This window comes from Theropithecus gelada, chromosome 6 (assembly GCF_003255815.1).
Source record: "Theropithecus gelada isolate Dixy chromosome 6, Tgel_1.0, whole genome shotgun sequence".
Lineage (NCBI taxonomy): Eukaryota > Metazoa > Chordata > Mammalia > Primates > Cercopithecidae > Theropithecus > Theropithecus gelada.
The window spans coordinates 52,181,648-52,202,650 of NC_037673.1; the positions used below are offsets into that span (position 1 = coordinate 52,181,648).

The 21,003-nt window shown below is 38.4% G+C and overlaps 2 protein-coding genes across 5 annotated transcripts in view; one reads left to right on the forward strand and one right to left on the reverse strand.

The window, feature by feature from the left end:
* DHX29 (DExH-box helicase 29) overlaps positions 1–2,352 on the reverse strand; it is a 54,427-nt gene extending 52,075 nt beyond the window's left edge. For all 3 annotated transcript variants that reach the window (XR_003119956.1, XM_025389047.1, XM_025389048.1), the window contains exon 1: positions 2,023–2,352. Coding sequence is in view for 2 of the 3 variants with exons in the window: in XM_025389047.1 (XP_025244832.1) it covers positions 2,023–2,203 (181 nt within the window). In the remaining variant the exon portion in view is untranslated. The remainder of the gene's footprint in view (positions 1–2,022) is intronic.
* Positions 2,353–2,364: 12 nt separating this feature from the next.
* Positions 2,365–21,003, forward strand: part of MTREX (Mtr4 exosome RNA helicase) — a 124,677-nt gene continuing 106,038 nt past the window's right edge. The window contains exons 1-3 of one of the 2 annotated variants that reach the window (XM_025389049.1): positions 2,365–2,776; positions 17,372–17,509; positions 19,344–19,410. In XM_025389049.1, coding sequence (XP_025244834.1) covers positions 2,643–2,776; positions 17,372–17,509; positions 19,344–19,410 — 339 coding nt within the window. In that variant the 5' untranslated portion in view covers positions 2,365–2,642. The remainder of the gene's footprint in view (positions 2,777–17,371; positions 17,510–19,343; positions 19,411–21,003) is intronic. The other variant, XM_025389050.1, reaches the window with a different exon arrangement.

A 21,003-nucleotide genomic window follows, 5' to 3' on the forward strand; every position in this document is an offset into this window, starting at 1 on the left:
AAAGCCAAGAGCTCCATTTGGAGAAATGAAAACACACCAGATTTGCTATAGTTGAATAGAGGAAATATTAAAAGGCTAGAAAGAGGGTTTTAGAAGCTAGCTAAATGATTTGGACTTCATTGCAAAGTCAGTGAGGATGCCATGGAAGAAAACAAGAAGTGTTACACGACCAAAGCAGCATTTCTGAAAGACCAGTCTGATGTTGATATGCAAGACCAACTGGAGGAAGCAAAATGAGCACAGGTATGGAGACCTATTAAAAGACTTTGTTGGTACTCCAGGAATTCACAGGTACCTAGACTAGGGTGTGAACTACACAAATGCAAAGCGAAATATGGAAAAACAGAAACAAGGAAGTCGAAGGAAAAGTTAGTTTGGGGAAAGAAGAGTAGTTTAGTACTAGCCCTGTTAAATTTGAGATGCTTGCAAAAAATAGGGTCAGAGGATCTAGGAAAATGTATAAATTGCCGACTTGAGCTTGAAAGACAGGCCATCTATAAAGGAAAAGATAGAAGTAATGGAAATAGATGAACACTCCTAGAAGGACTTTAGGAGTGAACTATACTGTCAAGGATTGACACCTTGAGAAAGGGTCACATTTTGGGGCTGGAGGAAAGGGAAGCCAAAGAATACAACAAATGACTATCAGTTCAAATAATTCACAGGAATGTCAGCAAAAGACAAAGGAAAAGTAAAAAAGCGGCTGATCCACACAGTAAAACTGCCACAGTTGTCAGGGAGAAATTCTATGTATTTGTAATTACAAGCATACTAACTCTGTAGCTAAAACACTACAATAAATTGCAAGGCAAATAACTGTTTCCACCAGTTCTAGGTAAAGGTCTGGTACCTGCCTACTTTTTCAGTCTCATCTCTTTTCCTCCTTTGGCAATGCTTTATGTTCTATGAATTCCTCAAGAGCCCTAAGCTCTTTCCTGACTCAAAATTTTTACACATGATGTTCACTATCCCCGCCTGGAATACTAATTTCGCCATGCTTCACAGAGTTAACTCCTTTTCATCCTCCTGATCTCAGCTTAACAGTTACATTTCCAGACACTATCCATGATACCTGCTCATCCCCAGAAAAATTAGATTACCCTGTTAAACTGTCTTCCCAGGCTTTTCTTTGTGGCACTTATCTATTATAAGGCTATAAATATGTCTGTGTGCGTTATCTGTCAGTTAATGCCTATCTCTGACATTAGACTGGCAAGCTCCATGAGGTGATGTCTCTATTTTGCTCATCAGATTCCTCATATCTTATCAGATACATACTAAATATTTGCGTATATACACAAAAATGCTCAGCAAATATTTCTTGAATATTCCAATAAGTACAAGCAAACAACCCCAGAAGAACACAACAGCATGTAATTGTTCAACTTTTGAGCTCAACCGTAATAGTGGCCTGCTCATCTGCAGCAGGAATCGGCCATCTACAACTTGAGTTGTCAAATCAATTTGTTCAGTAAGCAAAAATACACGGCGGCAGAAACAAGCGCGGACAATTTTACAATAGGTTACACGTAACCAATGTGTAACCAGTGTGTATGTCCTGTAATTTTTATTAAGTACTGATTTTTCCAGAACGCATAGAGACACTAGATTGCTGCTGAAAATGATATGAAGAACAGACAGAAAATGGGGCTGGCTGGCACCAGGAGGTCAGGAACTCCACTCAGTACTCGTCTTTGCATTAGTGTAGCTAGCTGAGATGGTACTCAGGATGGATCCCTGCTGAAACAGAAGCTAATGCAATTATTTTGTTTTTAGAAGGGGAAAAAGTGTGAATTAAAAGGGAGATGCCAGGCTGCAACAGGGTTACTGTCAGAATTTTGGAGGCCCAAAGAGCTTCGACTTTTAATCTAAGACAAGGCTACCCCATGGGGAGCTAGCAGCCCGAGTGTTGGGAGATAGAAATGTTGGGCCCGAAGCTCCTCCCGGGTTCTAAGGTCCTTTCCTCAGGACAACCAGCAGGGTCTCAGGGCAGACAGCCAGGGGCTGGGGGACCCCTCGTACCTTGCTTGATACGGGGCTCCCTGGCGCTGGCAGCGGCAGCGGGGGCCGGCCTCGACACCGGCTTTTTGCTTTGGGCCTCCCCGGCAATTCCAGCCTCTGCAGATTTGGCTCTGGAAGCAGACACGGCGGCTCGGACCACCGCGGCCGCTGGAGCCTTGTGTTTCTTGTTCTTTCCGCCCATGTTGCAGCTGCGGCAGAAGATCCTTCGCGGCCCAGGCCCGGGCGTTACTACTACACAGCCGAGAGCTCTTCACATTCCCCGGCTCCGGGGCCGCCACCCTGAGCTTCGATCCGGGCTTCTCGGGCCGGGGCGACCGCTGCCTCGCAATTGGTCGAATTCAGCAGGCTCCGCCTCCTCGAGTCGCCAGCTGCCTGCCACACGCCAGGCTTCGCGAGCCACTCTCGCTCTTTAGCCACTGAGCAGCTTATCCACTTCTGGTCCGAAAGGAAGGGAAAGCCGGCGGGGAAAAAGAAAGGCGTCACGAGAACATTTTTGTTGGTCGTGCGACTCGACTACTTTTGTCTCCTGCGGGCCACTGTTGAACCTTCACGAGACGTCACCGTCTTCGGTCGCGGGGCATCGTGGGTAGGAGGGAGATTCGCTCTCAAAGCTCCGAAAGATGGCGGACGCATTCGGAGATGAGCTGTTCAGCGTGTTCGAGAGCGACTCGACCAGTGAGGCGGGAACCAAAAAAGACAAGGAAAAGGACAAGGGGAAATGGAAGGGGCCTCCAGGGTCTGCAGACAAGGCAGGGTAAGGAAGAAGTTCTAGTTGTTGCTTTTTTTTTTTCTCGGTACTGGGGAAGAAAACACTACTGTCTTAGGAAGGAGCACGAGAAAGTAAAGTGTACATTCAGGGGCGTTGGGAAGTTAAGGGGTTCCAGAAAAAAGTTGGAGAGGGTGAAAGAATGTTGTTTCGGGGAAGCGGGGTGTTGGCGTTTTGTGATGTCTGCAGGCAGCGTGAGCTTCTGCTTCACTTCCCTTACGTCCATGTTACTGTGTCTATCCCCGTCTTCGCGGTTGTCTCCTGGGTTCTGTAGCCACAGCACCAGCACAACACCTGGCACATAGTCGTTAATAAACAAAACGAATGATTGAGTAAAGGGTGAAAAAGTTAAGAAAAAAATGATATGAATTGATTTGGAGGGGAAAAGGCAGATGATAACATGAGACGGGAGAGACATTTAATCTCCAAAATGTGCTAGTTTTCTCTTCCGTAAAATGGAGATAATAGTGCCTACCACTGGTGGTGATGTGAGGATTCAATGAGATATACATGTAAAGTGCCTAACCATGGTCACCTAGCTATCACTAATGAATGTTAGCTACCGTGAGTTTATTGAGAAAAAATTTAAAAATTACTGGACCCTACCCATATGTTTAGACTGGTGCATACAGCCACCAGAAAGTGTACAGATCTGTTTATAGTAGAACAAGGAAAAGCTATTACTTAAACAAAGTAAGGTGATTAGTTATCAATCAACAAAATATACTCTTGGCATAGTGGGGCCAGATATCCAATAGATGCTTGAAATTAAATTAGACATGATTTTACTCAAGGAATTTTCGGTGGAGGGAAAGAGAACAGGTACACATAAAAGAGTTACAGTGTAGGTGAGGTGATGAACTTAAAATGAATGGTATATACAATCAAGTGTTATAAAAGTACAAGAAAGGGAGATACCTATTTGTGACTTTCAGGAAGGCTTACATACAAGAGGATATTCTGAGTTGAGGAAGTTGTATTGTTAATGGTGCCAAGTTTGTTTCTTTGTTGTTAGGAACACAAATTGGGCAAGAGGAACTGTTAAACTTAGGGACTACAAGAGTTAAGACTGGAAATATACATTGGTTTGAGATCATGAGGGGCCTTGAATATCAAGCAGAGGAGTCTTGATTTCATTTTTAAAACCCTGTTGAACAAGGTGATTGGATAAGTAGAATGATAGTTTAGGAAAATTAATTTGGCAGTGGTTGGCAGAGTACTATAATAGTATAGAGAAAGAAAATGGACCCTCATAATAAGAAAGTAAATTAGGAAATTATGTTACTTATCTGGTTGTAAAGAAAAGAACCTCAGCTCGGGCAGTGTCGGAGGAATGAAAAGGTACGAACATGTTAAGGAAAAGATGGACAGACCTTCGTTAATTAAGGAGAACAAAGGAAAGGAAGTCAAAAGATGTTTAATTTGCATTGCAGGGTGAAAAAAAGGGGGACGTTCAGAAGTTTTGATATAGCGATAAAATTAATTTAGCTTAAGACAGTGTGAAGGGATGCTAGTATATCCATAGGAAAATGTCCACTGGGTAGTTTTAATAGAGTTTTGGAGAGTGACCAGGACTGGAGGTATATATTTGAATATCATTTGAATTGGTCTCCTTGAGGCGGAGATCCCTGTGGGAAAGTAAGTGACACAACACAGAACGTCTGGAGAGGGTACATAGCCTAAATGAGAGATTAGAGGCATAACAGAAAATTCTATCAGGAGTGTGAAATGTCACATAAGTGAGTGGAACAAAGTGGAAAAATAGTCTACTCGCATTAAGTTGGATTGGGAGAGTTTGGGGAGGCTTTTCAGAGAAAATAAGAAAGGAAGACCAATTATTTTTATTTTTTTCGAGACAGGAAGTAATAGTTGCTAGAGTGTTTGAATGGGCAACTATGATATGAAGACAATACATATGTAATTTACCATGTTAGTATATACTTTACCTCAAATTTGCTAGGGTAAAATGAGTTTGATTTGCATCGTAGTTGGGGTAAGCTGTTTAACAACCTTCCAAAATGAAAAGAGGAAATAAAAATCTGATTTACATTTAATTGTATTAGGAAATGAATATTAGAGAAGGGAAATAAGAAAACAACAGAAGAACATTGGTAGCTTAAAGGGTTTTGTTTACTACTAACACTTGTAGCAAGGTCTTCTAGGTATTTTTGAGAAAAAAAATCCTGGCCGGGCACGGTGGCTCATGCCTCTACCCACTTTGGGAGGCTGAGGTGGGCAGATCACCTGAGGTCAGGAGTTCGAGACCAGCTTGGCCAAAATGGCGAAACCCTGCCTCTACTAAAAATACAAAATTTAGCCAGGCCTGGTGGCAGGCGCCTGTAATCCCAGCTACTCAGGAGGCTGAGGCAGGAGAATCGCTTGAACCTGGGAAGTGAAGGTTGCAGTGAGCCAAGATTGTGCCACTGCGCTCCAACCTGGGCAACAGAGCAAGACTCCATCTCAAAAAAAGGAAAAAAAAAAAAAAAGAAAAAATCCTATTTGCTTGATTGCAGTAGTGTGATTCTCATGTGATCTGTGTAACATAGGAGGGCAAATCATGGAACTTCAGAGGAACTTGCCCTTTGTTTAGTATTCTAGACCAAGTGGATGCTTTTTTAAAAAATTATTTCTTTATCTTTTAGAGATGGGGGTCTCATTTTCTCATCCAGGCTGGAGTGCATTGGTGCTTAGCAGCTTACAGTAACCTAGAACTCTTGGCCTCAAGCATTCCTCCCCGCTCAGCCTCTTGAATAGCCAGGAGTACAGGTGCACACCACCATGTCCTGCTAATTTTTAAAATGTTTTGTAGAGACGGGTGTCTCACTGTGTTGCCCAGGCTGGTTTCAAACTCCTGGCCTCAAGCAGTCCTCCCACCTTGGCCTCTCAAAGTGTTGGGATTACAAGTGTGAGCCACTGTGCACAGCCAGTGAGTACTTTTAAAAATAACTTTATGAGAATTATAAAAATATGTATATTGTATATAAAATAGTATGAAGAGCTTCATGTACCCATAACTCAGCTTCACCAATATCAAGTCATGGTCAGTCTATTCCTACATCTTTTTTTTAATCAAATGCAAGTTGTTTTTTTCTCCCTAAATATTTCAGTATTTATGTCATCCAACAAAACTAACAATAATTCCTTAATATCATTGAATACTAAATCTGCAGTGAGATGTCCCCAGTTGTCTCCTGGGTGTTTTTTTGATTATTGATATTTGAATCAGGATTCAGACAAAACCCTACACTGTTTTTATTGTTATAGCCCTTAAGTATTTTATGCTACAACAGCCTCCCTCTTTTTTCCTTCTTCTATTGATTTCTATTTTGGAGGGATGAGTGAGGGGAGAAACCAGGTCATCTATCCTGTGGAGTTTCCCACATCCTGGATTTGTTTTCTTAAACTGTCATTTAACTTGCTCCTGTATCCTCAAGTATTTTCTGTAAACGGTCCTCATCCCTAGAGCTGCATTTTGTGACATAATAGCCACTATCCTCACATAGCTGTTGAGCACTTCAAATATGACTTGTCAGAATTGAGATGTCCAGGGAGTGTAAAATGCACACCAGAATTGGAAAAGTTGATATGAAAATTGTAAAATATCTCCTTAATTTTAATTTAGTTGTAATTGAAATGATAATATTTTGCATATATTGGGTTCAATGAAAGATATTAAAATTTATTTCAATAGTTTCTTTTTACCTTTTTAGATGTGGTTATTAGAAAATTTTAAATTACATATGCAACTTGTAGCTTGTATATGTATGTATATATACTAGACTGCTCTGATCTAGTGGCTTGAGTAGATTCAGGTTCAATTTATTTCCTATTTCATTACATCATAATGTCTGAATAGTCTACTGTTCTAAGATTGACAAGTTGGTGAAAATAATATCACCTGATGCCTCATCCACCTTTCACATGATGGCTTTAGCACCTAGTGATAATTGCCTAGGTTCATTACTTCACTAGTACTTGCACAGTGGCGATTTTCTGTTTTTATCATTTCTCTCTGCATTTATTGCCTGGAATTCACCTATTAAAAAAGGCATTGTCTCATCAGCTGTTTGTTTACCTTGAAATACAGTTCATAAAAGGCAGGATAAATGCTTGATCGTTTAACAATTTTTAAGGAAATAAGTTGTGCCCTAAGGAAGTTTCAGTGGTGACCAACATGGGTGTATGATTATGTTTAGTTTCTTGGTGAATGAGTGGATTTTTATATATTTACTCCTTTGCACTTATTTCTTCTTCTTCTTTTTTTTTTTTTTTTTAAATCTTATTGGGGTATAGTTGAAGTGCAGTAAACCACCACAATCAAGATAAACATTTCCATCACCCTCAGGAGTTTTTTTGTGCCCCTTTTTAATACATCCCTATCGCCACCTATCTAGAACTTATATTTTCTAGAGTTTTATTTAAATACATTATGTATTCCTTTTACATGGCTTCTTTTACTCAACATAGTGCTTCTGAGATTCAGTCATGTGGTGTATATCAATAGTTTGTTTTTATTGCTGAATATTATTCTGTTTTACACATATACCATATTTGTTTATACCTCTGTTACTGGACATTTGAGTTGTTTCCGTTATGTTTTTTGAAACTTGGATTTCCAATGTTTTGATCAGTGAGCACTCTTTAGGTTGGCTCTTGTGTCTATTTGACAATACATCATCAGTCTTTGATAGCTTATGTGCTTTCTGGATTTTCTGGACTCACACTACACTTTCAGTGCCAAACTTGGAATCAGCCATATCTCTAAGGAGTCTCTAGTTTCTTGTAATGAGAAGTGTTATTTTGTGCTTAGGGTACACAATGCTACTGGATTTCATTGCTTTTAGGTTTTTACAGTACAAAGAACTAGGGAATCTTTGTTATAAAAAATAGAATTCATACTGACATTTCCAATACAATTAATATCACAGGGTTTTTATTTAACTTTTTGGAATTTTATAAATGTATCATTTCTAGTTTCTGTTTAAAATCCTCATTCCTAGGCCAGGCACATGGCTCATGCCTGTAATCCCAGCACTTTCTGAGGCTGAGGCCGGTGAATCACCTGAGCCTGGGAGTTCAGGAACAGCTTGGGCAACATGGTAAAACCCTGTCTCTACAAAAAAAAAAAAAAAAAAAAAAAATTAGCTGGGTCTTGTGGCGTGCATCTGTAGTCCCTCCTAGTCAGGAGGCTGAGGTGGGAGGATCGCTTTAGCCCTGAGAGGTTGGGGCTGCAGGGAGCTGTGATCTTGACACTGCACTCTTTTCTGGGTAACAGAAAGAGACATGTTTAAAAAAAAAAAGAAAAGAAAATCCTCATTCCTGCTGACAATTACATAATTAAACATTTTCTTATATATACTTATAATAGTTTAAAAATAATCTTACTATTAATAAGATATTGAATGCAGTTGTGGTTCTTTTTGCCCTCAGGATGTATCATGGTAACAGTGAAAATACTCTGTAGTAGTTCTTTTCTCTAAATGTTTATGCCACTAATTTGATATTTCTTATGTTCATTTGTTTCAGTGTATTTACAGTTTTTAAGAATTGCTAAAAATTTATTTTTTAAGAAACTATGTAAAAGATTTTATAGTTCCGAAATCAAAGTTTAAAACAGTACATTCTTGCTTCCATCCTTGCCCCTTCTTCCATTTCCTCCCTCCCCTTTAGTTTTTGCTTTGTCTCATTTGTTTTTGAAAATACTGAATTGCATGTACATGTTTGTTTATCAGTTTTCTTCATTTCTCACTTCTTGTGCAAAAGGTAGTATTAAAAATTGTTCATCTTTTTTTACTTGATATTTTGACCAAGAGATCATCCTATATCAATATGTAGAGAGCTTTTTTTTTTTTTTTTTTTTAAACAGCTGCATAGTTGCAATCCTTCAGTCAATGTTCTCTGAATGGACATGGTATTATTTTCAGTCTTTTGCTGTTACAAATGATGCAACAATGTCTGTTTTGTACAAGTCTGTTTCATGTTGTTGTTGTTTGCTGTTTTATCTTTGGAATAGATTCTTAGAAGTGGAATTACTAGGTCAAAGAGAGTAACTAAGTAGGCATTTTTGCTAGGTGCAGCCAAATTCCTCTCCACAGGAGATATACCATTTTGTGTTTTCAACAGTGTGGTAGCAATGACAGTCCCCCAGTGATGTTCATGTCCCAATCCCTAGAACATTTGAAATTGCTGGGTTACTTGGCAAAGGAGAAAGTTGCAGATGGAGTTCATGCTGTTAATCAGTTGACCTTGAGGTGGAGAGAGAATTCTGGATTATCCAGGTGGGACCAAAGTGATAACAAAGATTCTTAAAGTGAAAGAAGGAAGCTGAAGGGAGAGAACCAGAAAGACAGCAACAATAGAGGGGCTCTGGCTGACTTTAAAGGTGGAGGAACGGGGTCATAAGCCAGAAAATGTGGGTGATCTCTAGAAGTGGAAGTGGCAAGGAAATGGATTTTCCCTCAGAGCCTTCAGGTAAGAACACAGCCCTGCCAACACAGTACCCTAATTTTGGTCTTATAAAACCTATATTGCACTTCTTTCTTACTGAACTATAAAACAGTAAATTTGTCCTATTTTAAGCCAACTGTCCCCAACCTTTTCAGCACCAGGGGCTGGTTTCATGGAAGATAATTTTTCCACAGACCAGGGGTAGGGGGATGGTTTCGGGATGAAAGTCTTCCACCTCAGATCATCAGGCATTAGATTCTAATAAAGAGTGCACAACCTAGATTCTTCACATGTACAGTTCACAGTAGGGTTTGTGCTCCCATGAGAATCTAATGCTGCTGCTGATCTGACTGGAGGCAGAGCTCAGGCAGTAATGTTCACTCACCCGCTGCTCACCTCCTGCTATGCAGCCTGCTTTCCTAACAGGCTATGGACTGCCTAGGGGTTGAGGGCCCATTTTAAGCCACTGGGTGTATGGTAATTTGTTACAGCAGCAATAAAAAGTTGATACAAACAGTAATGTGGGAGAGTATTTTATGGCCTTTTTCACACAGTGTATTGAACTTGGATTTTTGTCAATGAGATAGATGATTAAATGTATTTCAATTCATGTTAATTTATATTTCTTTTTGTATGAATGAAGCAAAGCATCATAAGTTCAGAGGCTATTTGATTTTATTTGAGAATTGTTCATACCTTTTTTTTATCTTGAAAAAAGTGAATAGTTGGTCCTTATTAATTTTTAGGACTTCTTTATAGACTAGGGATATTATTCCTCTAACGTAAATTGCAATATTTTCCCCAGTGTTTTGTCATTCAGAAAAATTTTAATATAGTCACATTTGTCATTCTTGTTGCTCTTGGATTTTTTGTCGCGTTTTCTTCAAATCCCTGTATGGTTTTGTTTTTTACATGCGCATCTGATCCATTTTAAACCAGTGCTTTTCATAGTGTTAAACAGGTTGCCCAGACAGTCTAAAATCATTTTGACAAATATTTGTAATTATTTTTATTCTATAAATTTTTTTTGAGACAGAGGCAACAACCACAGAAAAAACATATATTCCATTGTGGCATAGAGCAATAGTTAACCCATTGGGGATTACTATCAGTTTAACTTCTTTGTAGCTCTCAGAATAGAACTATTTCTGAGTATATGTGTACTTCATACAATTTTCATCAACTAAGAAGGTGGTTGTTCTACACTAGCATTTTAAAATAGTCTGTATTTATGATTGTGTATAATTGTACAGAGAAGTACAAGACTGTGGAGCTGGGGGCAGTGGCTCATGCCTGTAGTCCCAGCTACTAGGGAGGCTGGGGCCACCGTGGATAATACAGCCAGGACCCAACTCAAAAAAAAAAAGGAAGAAAAAAAAAACCTATGGAACACTTACATCATTGTTTTCTATCTCGGCAGAAATCAAATAAACACAGTTGGAAGTTACAACAGAAATGTTACTACTGACTTCACAGAAATAACCATCAGAAACTATTATGAACACCTCTACACATACAAACTAGAAAACCTACAAGAGGTGGATAAATTCTTAGACACATACACCCTCCCAAGACTGAGTCAGGAAGAAATTGATTCCCTAAACAGACCAGTAGTGAGCTCCAAAGTTCAATCAGTAATAAATAGCCTACCCACCAAAAAAAGCCCAGGACCTGATGGATTCACAGCAGAATTCTACCAGATGTACAAAGAAACGCTGGTAGCATTCCTACAGATATTATTCATAAAAATTGAGGAGGAAAAACTCCTCCCCAACTTACTCTATGAGGCCAGCATCATGTTGATATCAACAACGGGCAGAGACACAACAACGGAAAACTTCGGGCCACTATCCTTGATGAACATCAATGCAAAAATCCTCAGCAGAATACTTGCAAACCAAATCCAGCAGCACATCAAAAAGCTAATCCACCATGGTCAAGTAGGCTTCATCCCCAGAATGCAAGATTGGTTCAACATACAAATATCAATAAATGTGATTCATCACATGAACAGAGACTAAAAACAAAAAACCACATGATTATTTCAGTAGATGCAGAAAAGGCCTTCGATAAAATTCAACACCCCTCCATGTTAAAAACTCTCAATAACCTAGGTATTGAAGGAACATACCTCAATATAATAGAGCCATCTCTGACAAATCCACAACCAACATTATAGTGCACAGGTGAAAGCTGGAAGCATTCCCCTTGAAAACTGGCACAAGACAAGGCTACCCTCTCTCACCACTTCTATTCAGCATAGTATTGGAAGTCCTAGCCAGAGCAGTCAGGCAAAAGAAAGAAAGAAAGGGCATCCAAATAGGAAGAGAGAAAGTCAAACTATCTGTTTGTAGACAACATGATTCTATATGTAGGAAACCCCATAGTCTGGGCCCAGACACTCCTTCAGCTGACAAATAACTTGAGCAGAGCTGCAGGATACAAAAATTAGTGTGCAAAAATGATTAGTATTCTTATACATCAACAATAGCCAGACCGAGAGCCAGATCAGAAAGGCAATCTCATTCACAGTTGCCACAGACCTTCCCCGCTCCCACACACACACACCCTAGAAATACAGCTAACCAGGGAGGTGAAAGATATATGCAATGAGAATTACAAAATACTGTTCAAAGAAATCAGAGAAGACACAAACAAATAGAAAAACACCCCATGCTCATGAATAGGAAGAATCAGTATCATGGAAATGGCTGTAGTGCCCAAAGCAATGTACAGATTCAATACTATTCCTATCAGACTACCAATGACATTTTTCACAGAACTAGAAAAACCTATTTTAGAATTTATATGGAACCAAAAATAGCCAAGGCAGTCCTAAGCAAAAAGAACAAAGCTGAAGGCATCACGTTACCCTACTTCAAACTATACTACAAGGCTACAGTAACCAAACAGCATGATACTGGTACAAAACAAGCACATTGAGCAATGGAACAGAATAGAGAGCCAGAAATAAGGCCACATATCTACAACCATCTGATCTTTGACAAAGCTAACAACGAAGCAATGGGAAAAAAACTCGCTATTCAGTAAATGGTGCTGGGATAACTGGCTAGCCATATGCGGAAAATTGAAGGTGGACCCCTTCTTTATACCATGTACAAAAATCAACTCAAGATGGATTAAAGACAGATGTAAAATCCAAAACTACAAAATCCCTGGAAGACAACCTAGGCAGTATCATCCTGGACCTAGGAACGGGCAAAGATTTGATGACAAAGATACCAAAAGCCATCGCAACAAAAGCAAAAATTGACAAGTGGAATCTAATTAAACTTTTTTTTTGAGACGGAGTCTCACTCTGTCGCCCAGGCTGGAGTGCAGTGGCCGGATCTCAGCTCACTGCAAGCTCCACCTCCCGGGTTTACGCCATTCTCCTGCCTCAGCCTCCCAAGTAGCTGGGACTACAGGCGCCCACCACCTCGCCCAGCTAGTTTTTTGTATTTTTTAGTAGAGACAGGGTTTCACCGTGTTAGCCAGGATGGTCTCGATCTCCTGACCTCGTGATCCGCCCGTCTCGGCCTCCTAAAGTGCTGGGATTACAGGCTTGAGCCACCGTGCCCAGCCTAAAAGCCATCGCAACAAAAGTAAAAATTGACAAGTGGGCTCTAATTAAACTTAAAGAGCTTCCATACAGCAAAAGAAACTATCAACAGAGTAAACAGACAACCCACAGAATGGGAGAAAATTTTTGCAAACTATACCGTTGACAAAGGTCTAATATGCAGCATTTATAAGGAGCTTAAATTTACAGGAGAAAAACAATCCTATTAAAACGTGGACAAAGGACACAAACACATTTCTCGAAAGAAGACATACATGGGGCCAACAAACATTAAAAAAGCTCAATATCACTGATCATTAGAGAATTGCAAATCAAAACCACAATGAGATACCATCTAACACCAGTCAGAATGGCTATTACTAAGAACTAAAAAAATAAGAGTTGCTGTCAAGGTTGCTGAGAAAAGGGATCGCTTAAAACTGTTGGTGGGAGTGTAAATCAGTTTAACCGTTGTGGAAAGCAGTATGGCAATTCATCAAAGAGCTAAAAACAGATACACCGTTAGACCCAGCAATCCCATTACTGGGTATATACCCAGTGGAATATAAAGCATTCTGCCATAAAGACACATGCATGTGAATGTTCATTGCAGCACTATTCACAATATCAAAGACATGGAATCAACCCAAATGCTCATCAATGACAGATTGAATAAAGAAAATGTGGTACATATACACCGTGAAATGTTATGCAGCCATGAAAAAGAATAAGATCGTCCTTAGCAAACTAATGCAGGAACAGAAAACCAAATACCACATGTTCTTGCTTATAAATGGGAGCTAAAAGATAACTTATGAACACAAAGAAGGAAACAACAGACACTGGGGTCTACTTTGTAGGGCGTTGGAAGGAGGGAGAGGAGCAGAAAACATAACTCTTGGACACTGGCCTTAATACCTAGCTGATGAAATAATATGTACAGCAAACCTCCATGATGTGTTTAACTGCGTAGCAAACCTTCACATGTACCCCCAAATCTAAAATAAAAGTTTAAAAAGACCAAATACTTCTGCTTGGCACATGTTCTTCTCTAGGCGAGACACAGTGGTTGTGCACAACGGTCACTGCTTAACTTTTAGTAACACTTAACAGTGTGAATACTTAAAAAAAAAAAAACTTATTTGACATAATCTCAGACTTAGAGAAAATATATAAGAATGGCACCAAAATTCTTGTACACCTTCACTCAAATATTCTAAATTTTAACATTTTACCACATTTACTTTATCCTCTCTTCCTTTTCCTTCCCATACATGCATATGTGTATGTGTATGTTTGTGGATATGTGCTTTTTTCTGAACTGTTTAGAGTAAGTTGCAGATATGTTGCCCATTTACCTCTACATTCCTAAGTTGCTTAGTGTGTGTTTTCTGAAGATGAGAGCATTCTTTTATGTAACCACAGTTCAGTTTATAGTTATCAAAATTAGGAAATTGTATATTGATACAGTACTGTTACCTAATCTGCAGACTTATCCAGATTTTGCCAATTGCTTTAATGTCCTTTATAAGAAAATAATTCTATATAGAATTAAGTGATTTGGTTGTCATGTCTTTTTTGTCTCATGTAGTATGTACTAGTCTTCGAATTTCATGATCTTAACATTTTAGAATGTGTTGCTAGGTGTTGCCAAATTCCTCTATAGGTTAGAGATTGATTTTTATCCTCTGTGATTACAGGCTAGTTATCTCAGTTTGGGTTTGTTCGCCAATAAGTTATAATTAGATGTTGGCCAAATTTGTTGTTTGGGTTTAATGACCAATTTGGTGCTTTCTCGTGCTTTATATAGAGCATGCTACCCTTATGAACTAAGAAGAATAACATTCTCAGATGGTTTCAGTAAATTAAAACCTTACCCTTAAAATGTAAGCCGGTTATCTGCAACACTTCATTTCCAGCCTTCCTGGATAACTTCTGTGTTTGTGTGCAAGTTCCACATGTGACATACATAGCAAGTTATAAGAGAAATAAATAACTGGAGTCCTAAAAGTCTGACATGCAATATTAAAGAGTAATATAGCACTTCTGACTAGAAGTGTTCTACCATGAATTTCAGTTTCTCAAAGGTTTGGGAACTTTCATGTTTCTTTGTTTTATAGACTTGAACCAGCTCCTGATAGAGTGTTTTAAATACAGTGGCTTAGTTGTTGCTTACTCAGAGATAGAATAATAGAATGTTACCCTTAGAAAGGATCTTAGTTATTGTCCAAATGTCTTATTTTACTGAGGCCCAAGGATGTTGATGGCCTGTCCAGAAGAGGTTCGCATAAGTAGCAACAAAAATGGGACTAGAATGAATAGCTTTTTCGCAAAATTGGGGGTGACAGAAATTATAAATTTTAGGTTTTGCTAAGTATCAAAGAATGAACTTCATTATGGAAAGGTTGTTCAAGCATATGAATCGGTGTTATTGTGTTACCCTATATTAAATTTTTTTTTTTTTTTTTTTTTTTTTTTTTTTTTTTAAGACGAATCTTGTTCTGTCGCCCAGGCTGGAGTGCAGTGGCGCGATCTCGGCTTACTGCAGGCTGCACCTCCCGGGTTCACGCCATTCTCCTGCCTCAGCCTCCCGAGTAACTGGAACTACCGGCACCCACCACCACACCCGGCTAATTTTTTGTATTTTTAGTGGAGACAGGGTTTCACCGTGTTAGCCAGGATGGTCTCTATCTGCTGACCTTGTAATCCACCAGCCTCGGCCTCCCAAAGTGCTGGGATTACAGGTGTGAGCCGCCGCACCCGGCCTAAAAATTCTTTAAATAGAACATAAAAGTGTGCAGATTATGGGATGGATTTCTAGAGTATATGAACACATCCATGCAGCCACCATTCTGTGCAAAAAAACAGAATATTACAGAAACCCCTCTGTGCCTCTTAGAAAAATAACTATCCTGATAACAACATGTGTTAATTTTTTTTGTTTGGGACTGTTATGTAAGTGGAATAATGCAAAATATATTTTTATGTTTGGCTTTGGCTCAAAATTGTTTGCACAATTCATGACTGTAAATGGAGTAGCAGTTCTCAGAGTGTGACTGTTTTGTTATGGGATAAGAGGGGCAAATTCACAATTTTCCAAAAAGTCTATTAAAATATCCTGTCCTTTTTTAGTTACATATCTGTATAAGGCTAGATTTTTCTTCATATGCTTTGACCAAAACAATGTGTCTTAACAAGTTGAATACAGAAACAGGTGAGAGTCCTGCTGTTTCTGTTAAGCCAGACATGAGAAATATATAAATATAAAAACTATGCCATTCTCATTAAAATTTTTTTACAAAATAGTTATTTTTTTACCAAAAATGTTACTCATGTTAATATGTAGTGGTTTTACTATTGCCATTTTAAAGTGAATTAATAAGTATTTTAAAATTTTTTAGTTTTAATATCTAATATTGCAAATATCAATAGATATAACCACATAAACAAAATTCATTAGAGTTTCTCATAACTTTTAAGACTGAGAAAGGATTCTGGAACCAAAACGTTTGAGTCACTGACGTAATATTATTTAATTTACAATTCTGTCATAAGTAATGATGTTGAGCTCCTTTTCATGTGCTTGTTGCCCATTTGAATATCCTCTTTTCTAAAGTGCCCGCTAAGCCCTTTGCTCATTTTTTAATTGGGTTATCTTTTAATAATTGATTTATAGTCCTCACCCCTTATTTTCTGTCCTGGTTAAGAAGTCCGAAAGATAATTTTCTTATTTTATCTTCTAGATTCTTTGTTGTTTTTTGCCTTTTCACAGTTAGATCTAAAATTCACATGGAATTGATTTTTGTGTATGATGAAGTAAAGGTCAGATTGAATTCCCCTATGGATATTCAGTGTACCAAACCTTTTATTTATTTATTTTTTTGAGACAGTCTTGCTCTGTCTCCCAGGGTGGAGTGTGGTGGCACGATCTCAGCTTATTGCAGCCTCTGCCTCCTGGGTTCAAGCAGTTCTCCTGTCTCAGCCTCTCGAGTAGCTGGGACTACAGGCGTGCGCCATCATACCCAGCTCATTTTTGTATTTTTAGTAGAGATGGGGTTTTGCCACGTTGTTCAGGCTGGTCTCTGACCCCGGACCTCAAGTGATCACCCATCTTAGCCTCCCAAAGTGGTTGGATTACAGGTATGAGCCACCGTGCCTGGCTCCAAACATCATTTATTGTCATTACTTTTAACCAGCAAATCTAATCACAGAAAAACATTTTCTTCCAAATAGTAGTATCATGGCTTTAGAGAAAGCATTAAATGTTTGTTAAAGTAACTCATGTTAATGTCTAATGGTGTTTTACTTTACAGTTTTAAAGAAAATATATTTAATAGTTATGTTAATGTGAATTTTAAAATAATTTTAAACCTTCAAAGAAAAATGAAATACAAATGCGGTAGTATTCAGTTTTACTAGGTTAAGGTATTCTGGGCTTTAGCCAGTTGTTGTTTGTAATATTCATCTATTTAAAACATGACTTTCTGTTAACGGTGTAGAGCAGTATTTTATCATGTTGCCTTTAAAGTAAAAGTGGATATCGCAGAATTCATTCCAAACTATTTACTTTTCAGGAAACGTTTTGATGGTAAATTACAATCAGAATCAACTAATAATGGAAAAAATAAGAGGGATGTAGATTTCGAAGGTACAGATGAACCCGTTTTTGGAAAGAAGCCCAGGATAGAAGAGTCAATAACTGAAGACTTAAGGTAATATTTCCAAAGTCCTAAATGTTAATAACTCGTAATTCAGGTGGTTGCATGAGATTTTAAAACTTGTTTCCATGTTGCTACTTAGATATATGCCTGTATTCTTAGATATATGCCTAAGTCTATTAAAATATCCTGTCCTTTTTTAGTTACATATCTGTATAAGGCTAGATTTTTCTTCATATGCTTTGACCAAAACAATGTGTCTTAACAAGTTGAATACAGAAACAGGTGAGAGTCCTGCTGTTTCTGTTAAGCCAGACATGAGAATAGAAGGTATTCTTTCTATTTTTATACAGGCATGTAAATATAGAACACTTACTGAAGTTTGGGGAATTGGAAAGCAATATAGAAAATACTCATCTTTTAATACTTTAGAATCCAGTTTTGAGAAAAAAATCTTAACACCTAATTTTTTTTTTTTTAAAGAAATACATTTTCTTTATGTGTTAATGCCTCAGGAAGAGGATAACTGGAAGAGTGGAATAAAAGAAAAAAATAAAGCTAACTCAGTAGAAGGAATAAGTGGGAAGGAACATTAGAGGGAATTAGATTTTCATTGTTGCATGTAGAGTGGCTGTGCATCTCAAGACTCCTGCTATGGTCATCTGTGGCTGGAATTGCTGGTATTTATCTGATGTTGGAAGCTGGAACTTTCTAAATGTTGATGCCAGTACCCTTGGCTGACCTGTTTTCTATTGTGGTGATGATCTTACAGCTTTGCTTCTCCCTTCTAATGTGCCATATTCGAACTTGGCACTACCATGAAGAGTTTACAATTTCTGTAGTTTTTTTTTTTTTTATACCAGTTAACGTTCGTTATAGTTAGTAAAATTATCTCCTATAAATGGTGATAGATGTGTCACTGGAATATTTAAGATGCTTCGTTTTCCCAGGCTACTATAATAAGTTACAAAATAATATTTTGTAGTTTAAAGTCATTGTTACTTGTTTGTAACTTTTGAGTTTGTCCAAAGTAGTAGTATTGACTTAAATCTCAGAAGTACAGTAAGATAATGAATCTAGCACAGAAATACATCTATTTTTCTTCAGTTTATTCAGTTTTGCCTTTTCAGAGTCTAAACAGATGAGCATAATGTAGGGTTTTGATGAGAATAAGGAACTTTTTTTTTTTTTTTTTGAGGCATTGTCTCACTCTGTCACCCAGGCTGGAGTGCAGTGGTGTGATCATAGCTCACTGCAGTCTAAACCTCCCCAGGGTCAAGTGATTCTCCTGCCTCAACCTCTTGAGTAGCTGGGACTACAGGTGTGTGCCACCACGTGTGCTAATTTTTGAGTTTTTTTGTAGTGAGATTTTGCCGTATTGCCCAGGCTGGTCTTGAACTCCTGGGCTCAAGTAATCCACCCACTTCAGCCTCCCAAAGTGTTGGGATAACAGGTGGGAGCCACTGTGCCTGGCCAGGAACACCTCTATAAATAATAGCAACAAATGAATTGGGCTAGTTTATTTTATACTTTTTATTGTGCAATGGTTTATAACCAGCTTATGTTTTGAAGTGGTGACAGTGCTTGGTAGAGGTACTTTTTATTCAAAAGAGTTATTAGAACTAAGCTGACATAATTATTTGAATAATCCTTGGCCTTATGTTCTGTATCTGTAATAAAGGATGTTAACTGGTCATTTTTAATTTTCAGGGTGTATTTGCATAATGTGAAAACATTTCTATGTATTCTTAATAGCCAAAGTTTTTCCTGTGTGGAATACTGATGATTGGACATTGTCATTTTCCTTAACAGTGCAATGTGAGGCTTATTATCAAATTACAGAAAAGTAATTTATTTTTGTGTAACTTTAAACAATATTTTTTTTAAGTTTGGCAGACCTGATGCCCAGAGTCAAGGTACAATCAGTTGAAACTGTTGAAGGGTGTACACATGAGGTAAGCACAAACAACATACAGAAGGTTAGTGTTATAAATGGGATTTTTCTTTGGACTATCTAGTATGATGATCAGCAGACAGTTTAGCCCTTGGAAACAATAAATAGTTTCCATGGGGTACCTAGTGGAAGAGTTGGGGCTTTGTAATTAAACTTGGGTTCAGATCCTCCCCCAGCATTTTTCCTAACTATAATCTTGGGTAAGTTTCTTATTTTAACAGCTTTTTTTTTTTTTTTTTTTTTTTTTTTGGCAGAATTTCGCTGTTATCACCCAGGCTGGAGTGCAATGGCACGATCTCGGCTCACTGCAACCTCTGCCTCTTGGGTTCAAGCGATTCTCCTGCCTCAGCCTCCTGGGTAGCTGGGATTACAGGCACGCACCACCACGCCCGGCTAATTTTTGTATTTTTAGTAGAGACAGGGTTTCACTCTGTTGGCCAGGCTGATCTCAGACTCCTGACCTCGTGATCCACCTGCCTCAGCCTCCTAAAGTGCTGGGATTACAGGCGTGAGCCACCATGCCAGGCCAATCTTGGGTAAATTTCTTAACTTCTTTGTTTATTAAAAAACATTGTTTTTTTGAAGTTTTTAAATTTGTGATAAAGGGATCTACCTAGTGGTGTGGTTGTGAGGATTATAGAAGTAAATTAGGTAAAGTACCTAGCATAGAGTAGGTGTTTAGAACATTCCTACTCCTAAAGTTAAGTAACAGTGCTACTTTTGAAGGTTACATGCTATTTCAAGTCTTGGCGCCATTGACTGGTAAATTGCAGTTTCTTTGTTCTGCCACAAGATGGTGGTCAGTGATAGCTTGTATCCATTTAGAAGTGAGAATTTATACACATTAGGGACATAATGGAACTATAACACTGTTTTCTTCTCAAAACTTTTTATTATAGTGTAAACATTGTAGCAAGTTATTTTTATAGGTAATTGGAGAATCTCATTGAAAGTCTATTGAATAAGCAGAGTAATCCAAATTAACAAAAAGGCTTTTGATGTAGGTTTAGAACCTTATCTTTTTTTAAAAAAACTTTAGATTCAGGAGGTACATATGCAGGTTTGATTTTTTTTTTTTTTTTAAGAGTCTCACTGTGTCGTCCAGGCTGGAGTGCAGTGATGCAATCTCAGCTCACTGCAACCTCCGCATCCCAGACTCAAGTAATCCTTCTTCCTCAGCCTCCCAAGCAGCTGGGATTACAGGTGCATGCCACCACGCCTGGCTAATTTTTTTTATTTTTTAGTTTTTATTTTTATTTTTAGTAGAGACTGAGTTTCACCATGTTGGTCAGGCTGGTCTCAAACTCCTGACTTCAGGTGATCCACCCGTCTTGGCCTCCCAAAGTGCTGGGATTACAGGCGTGAGGCACTGTGCCTAGCCATATGCAGGTTTGTTACATGAGTATATTGTGTGATGCTGAGGTTTGGGCTTCAGTTGAACCTGTCACCCAAATAGTGAACATACTACCCAATAGGTATTAAATAGTTTCTCAACCCTTTCCCACTTTCACTTCCTGCTTTTGGAGTCCTCAGTGTCTATTGTTCCTATGTTTATGTCCATGTGTACCCTATGTTTAGCTCTCACTAAACATAG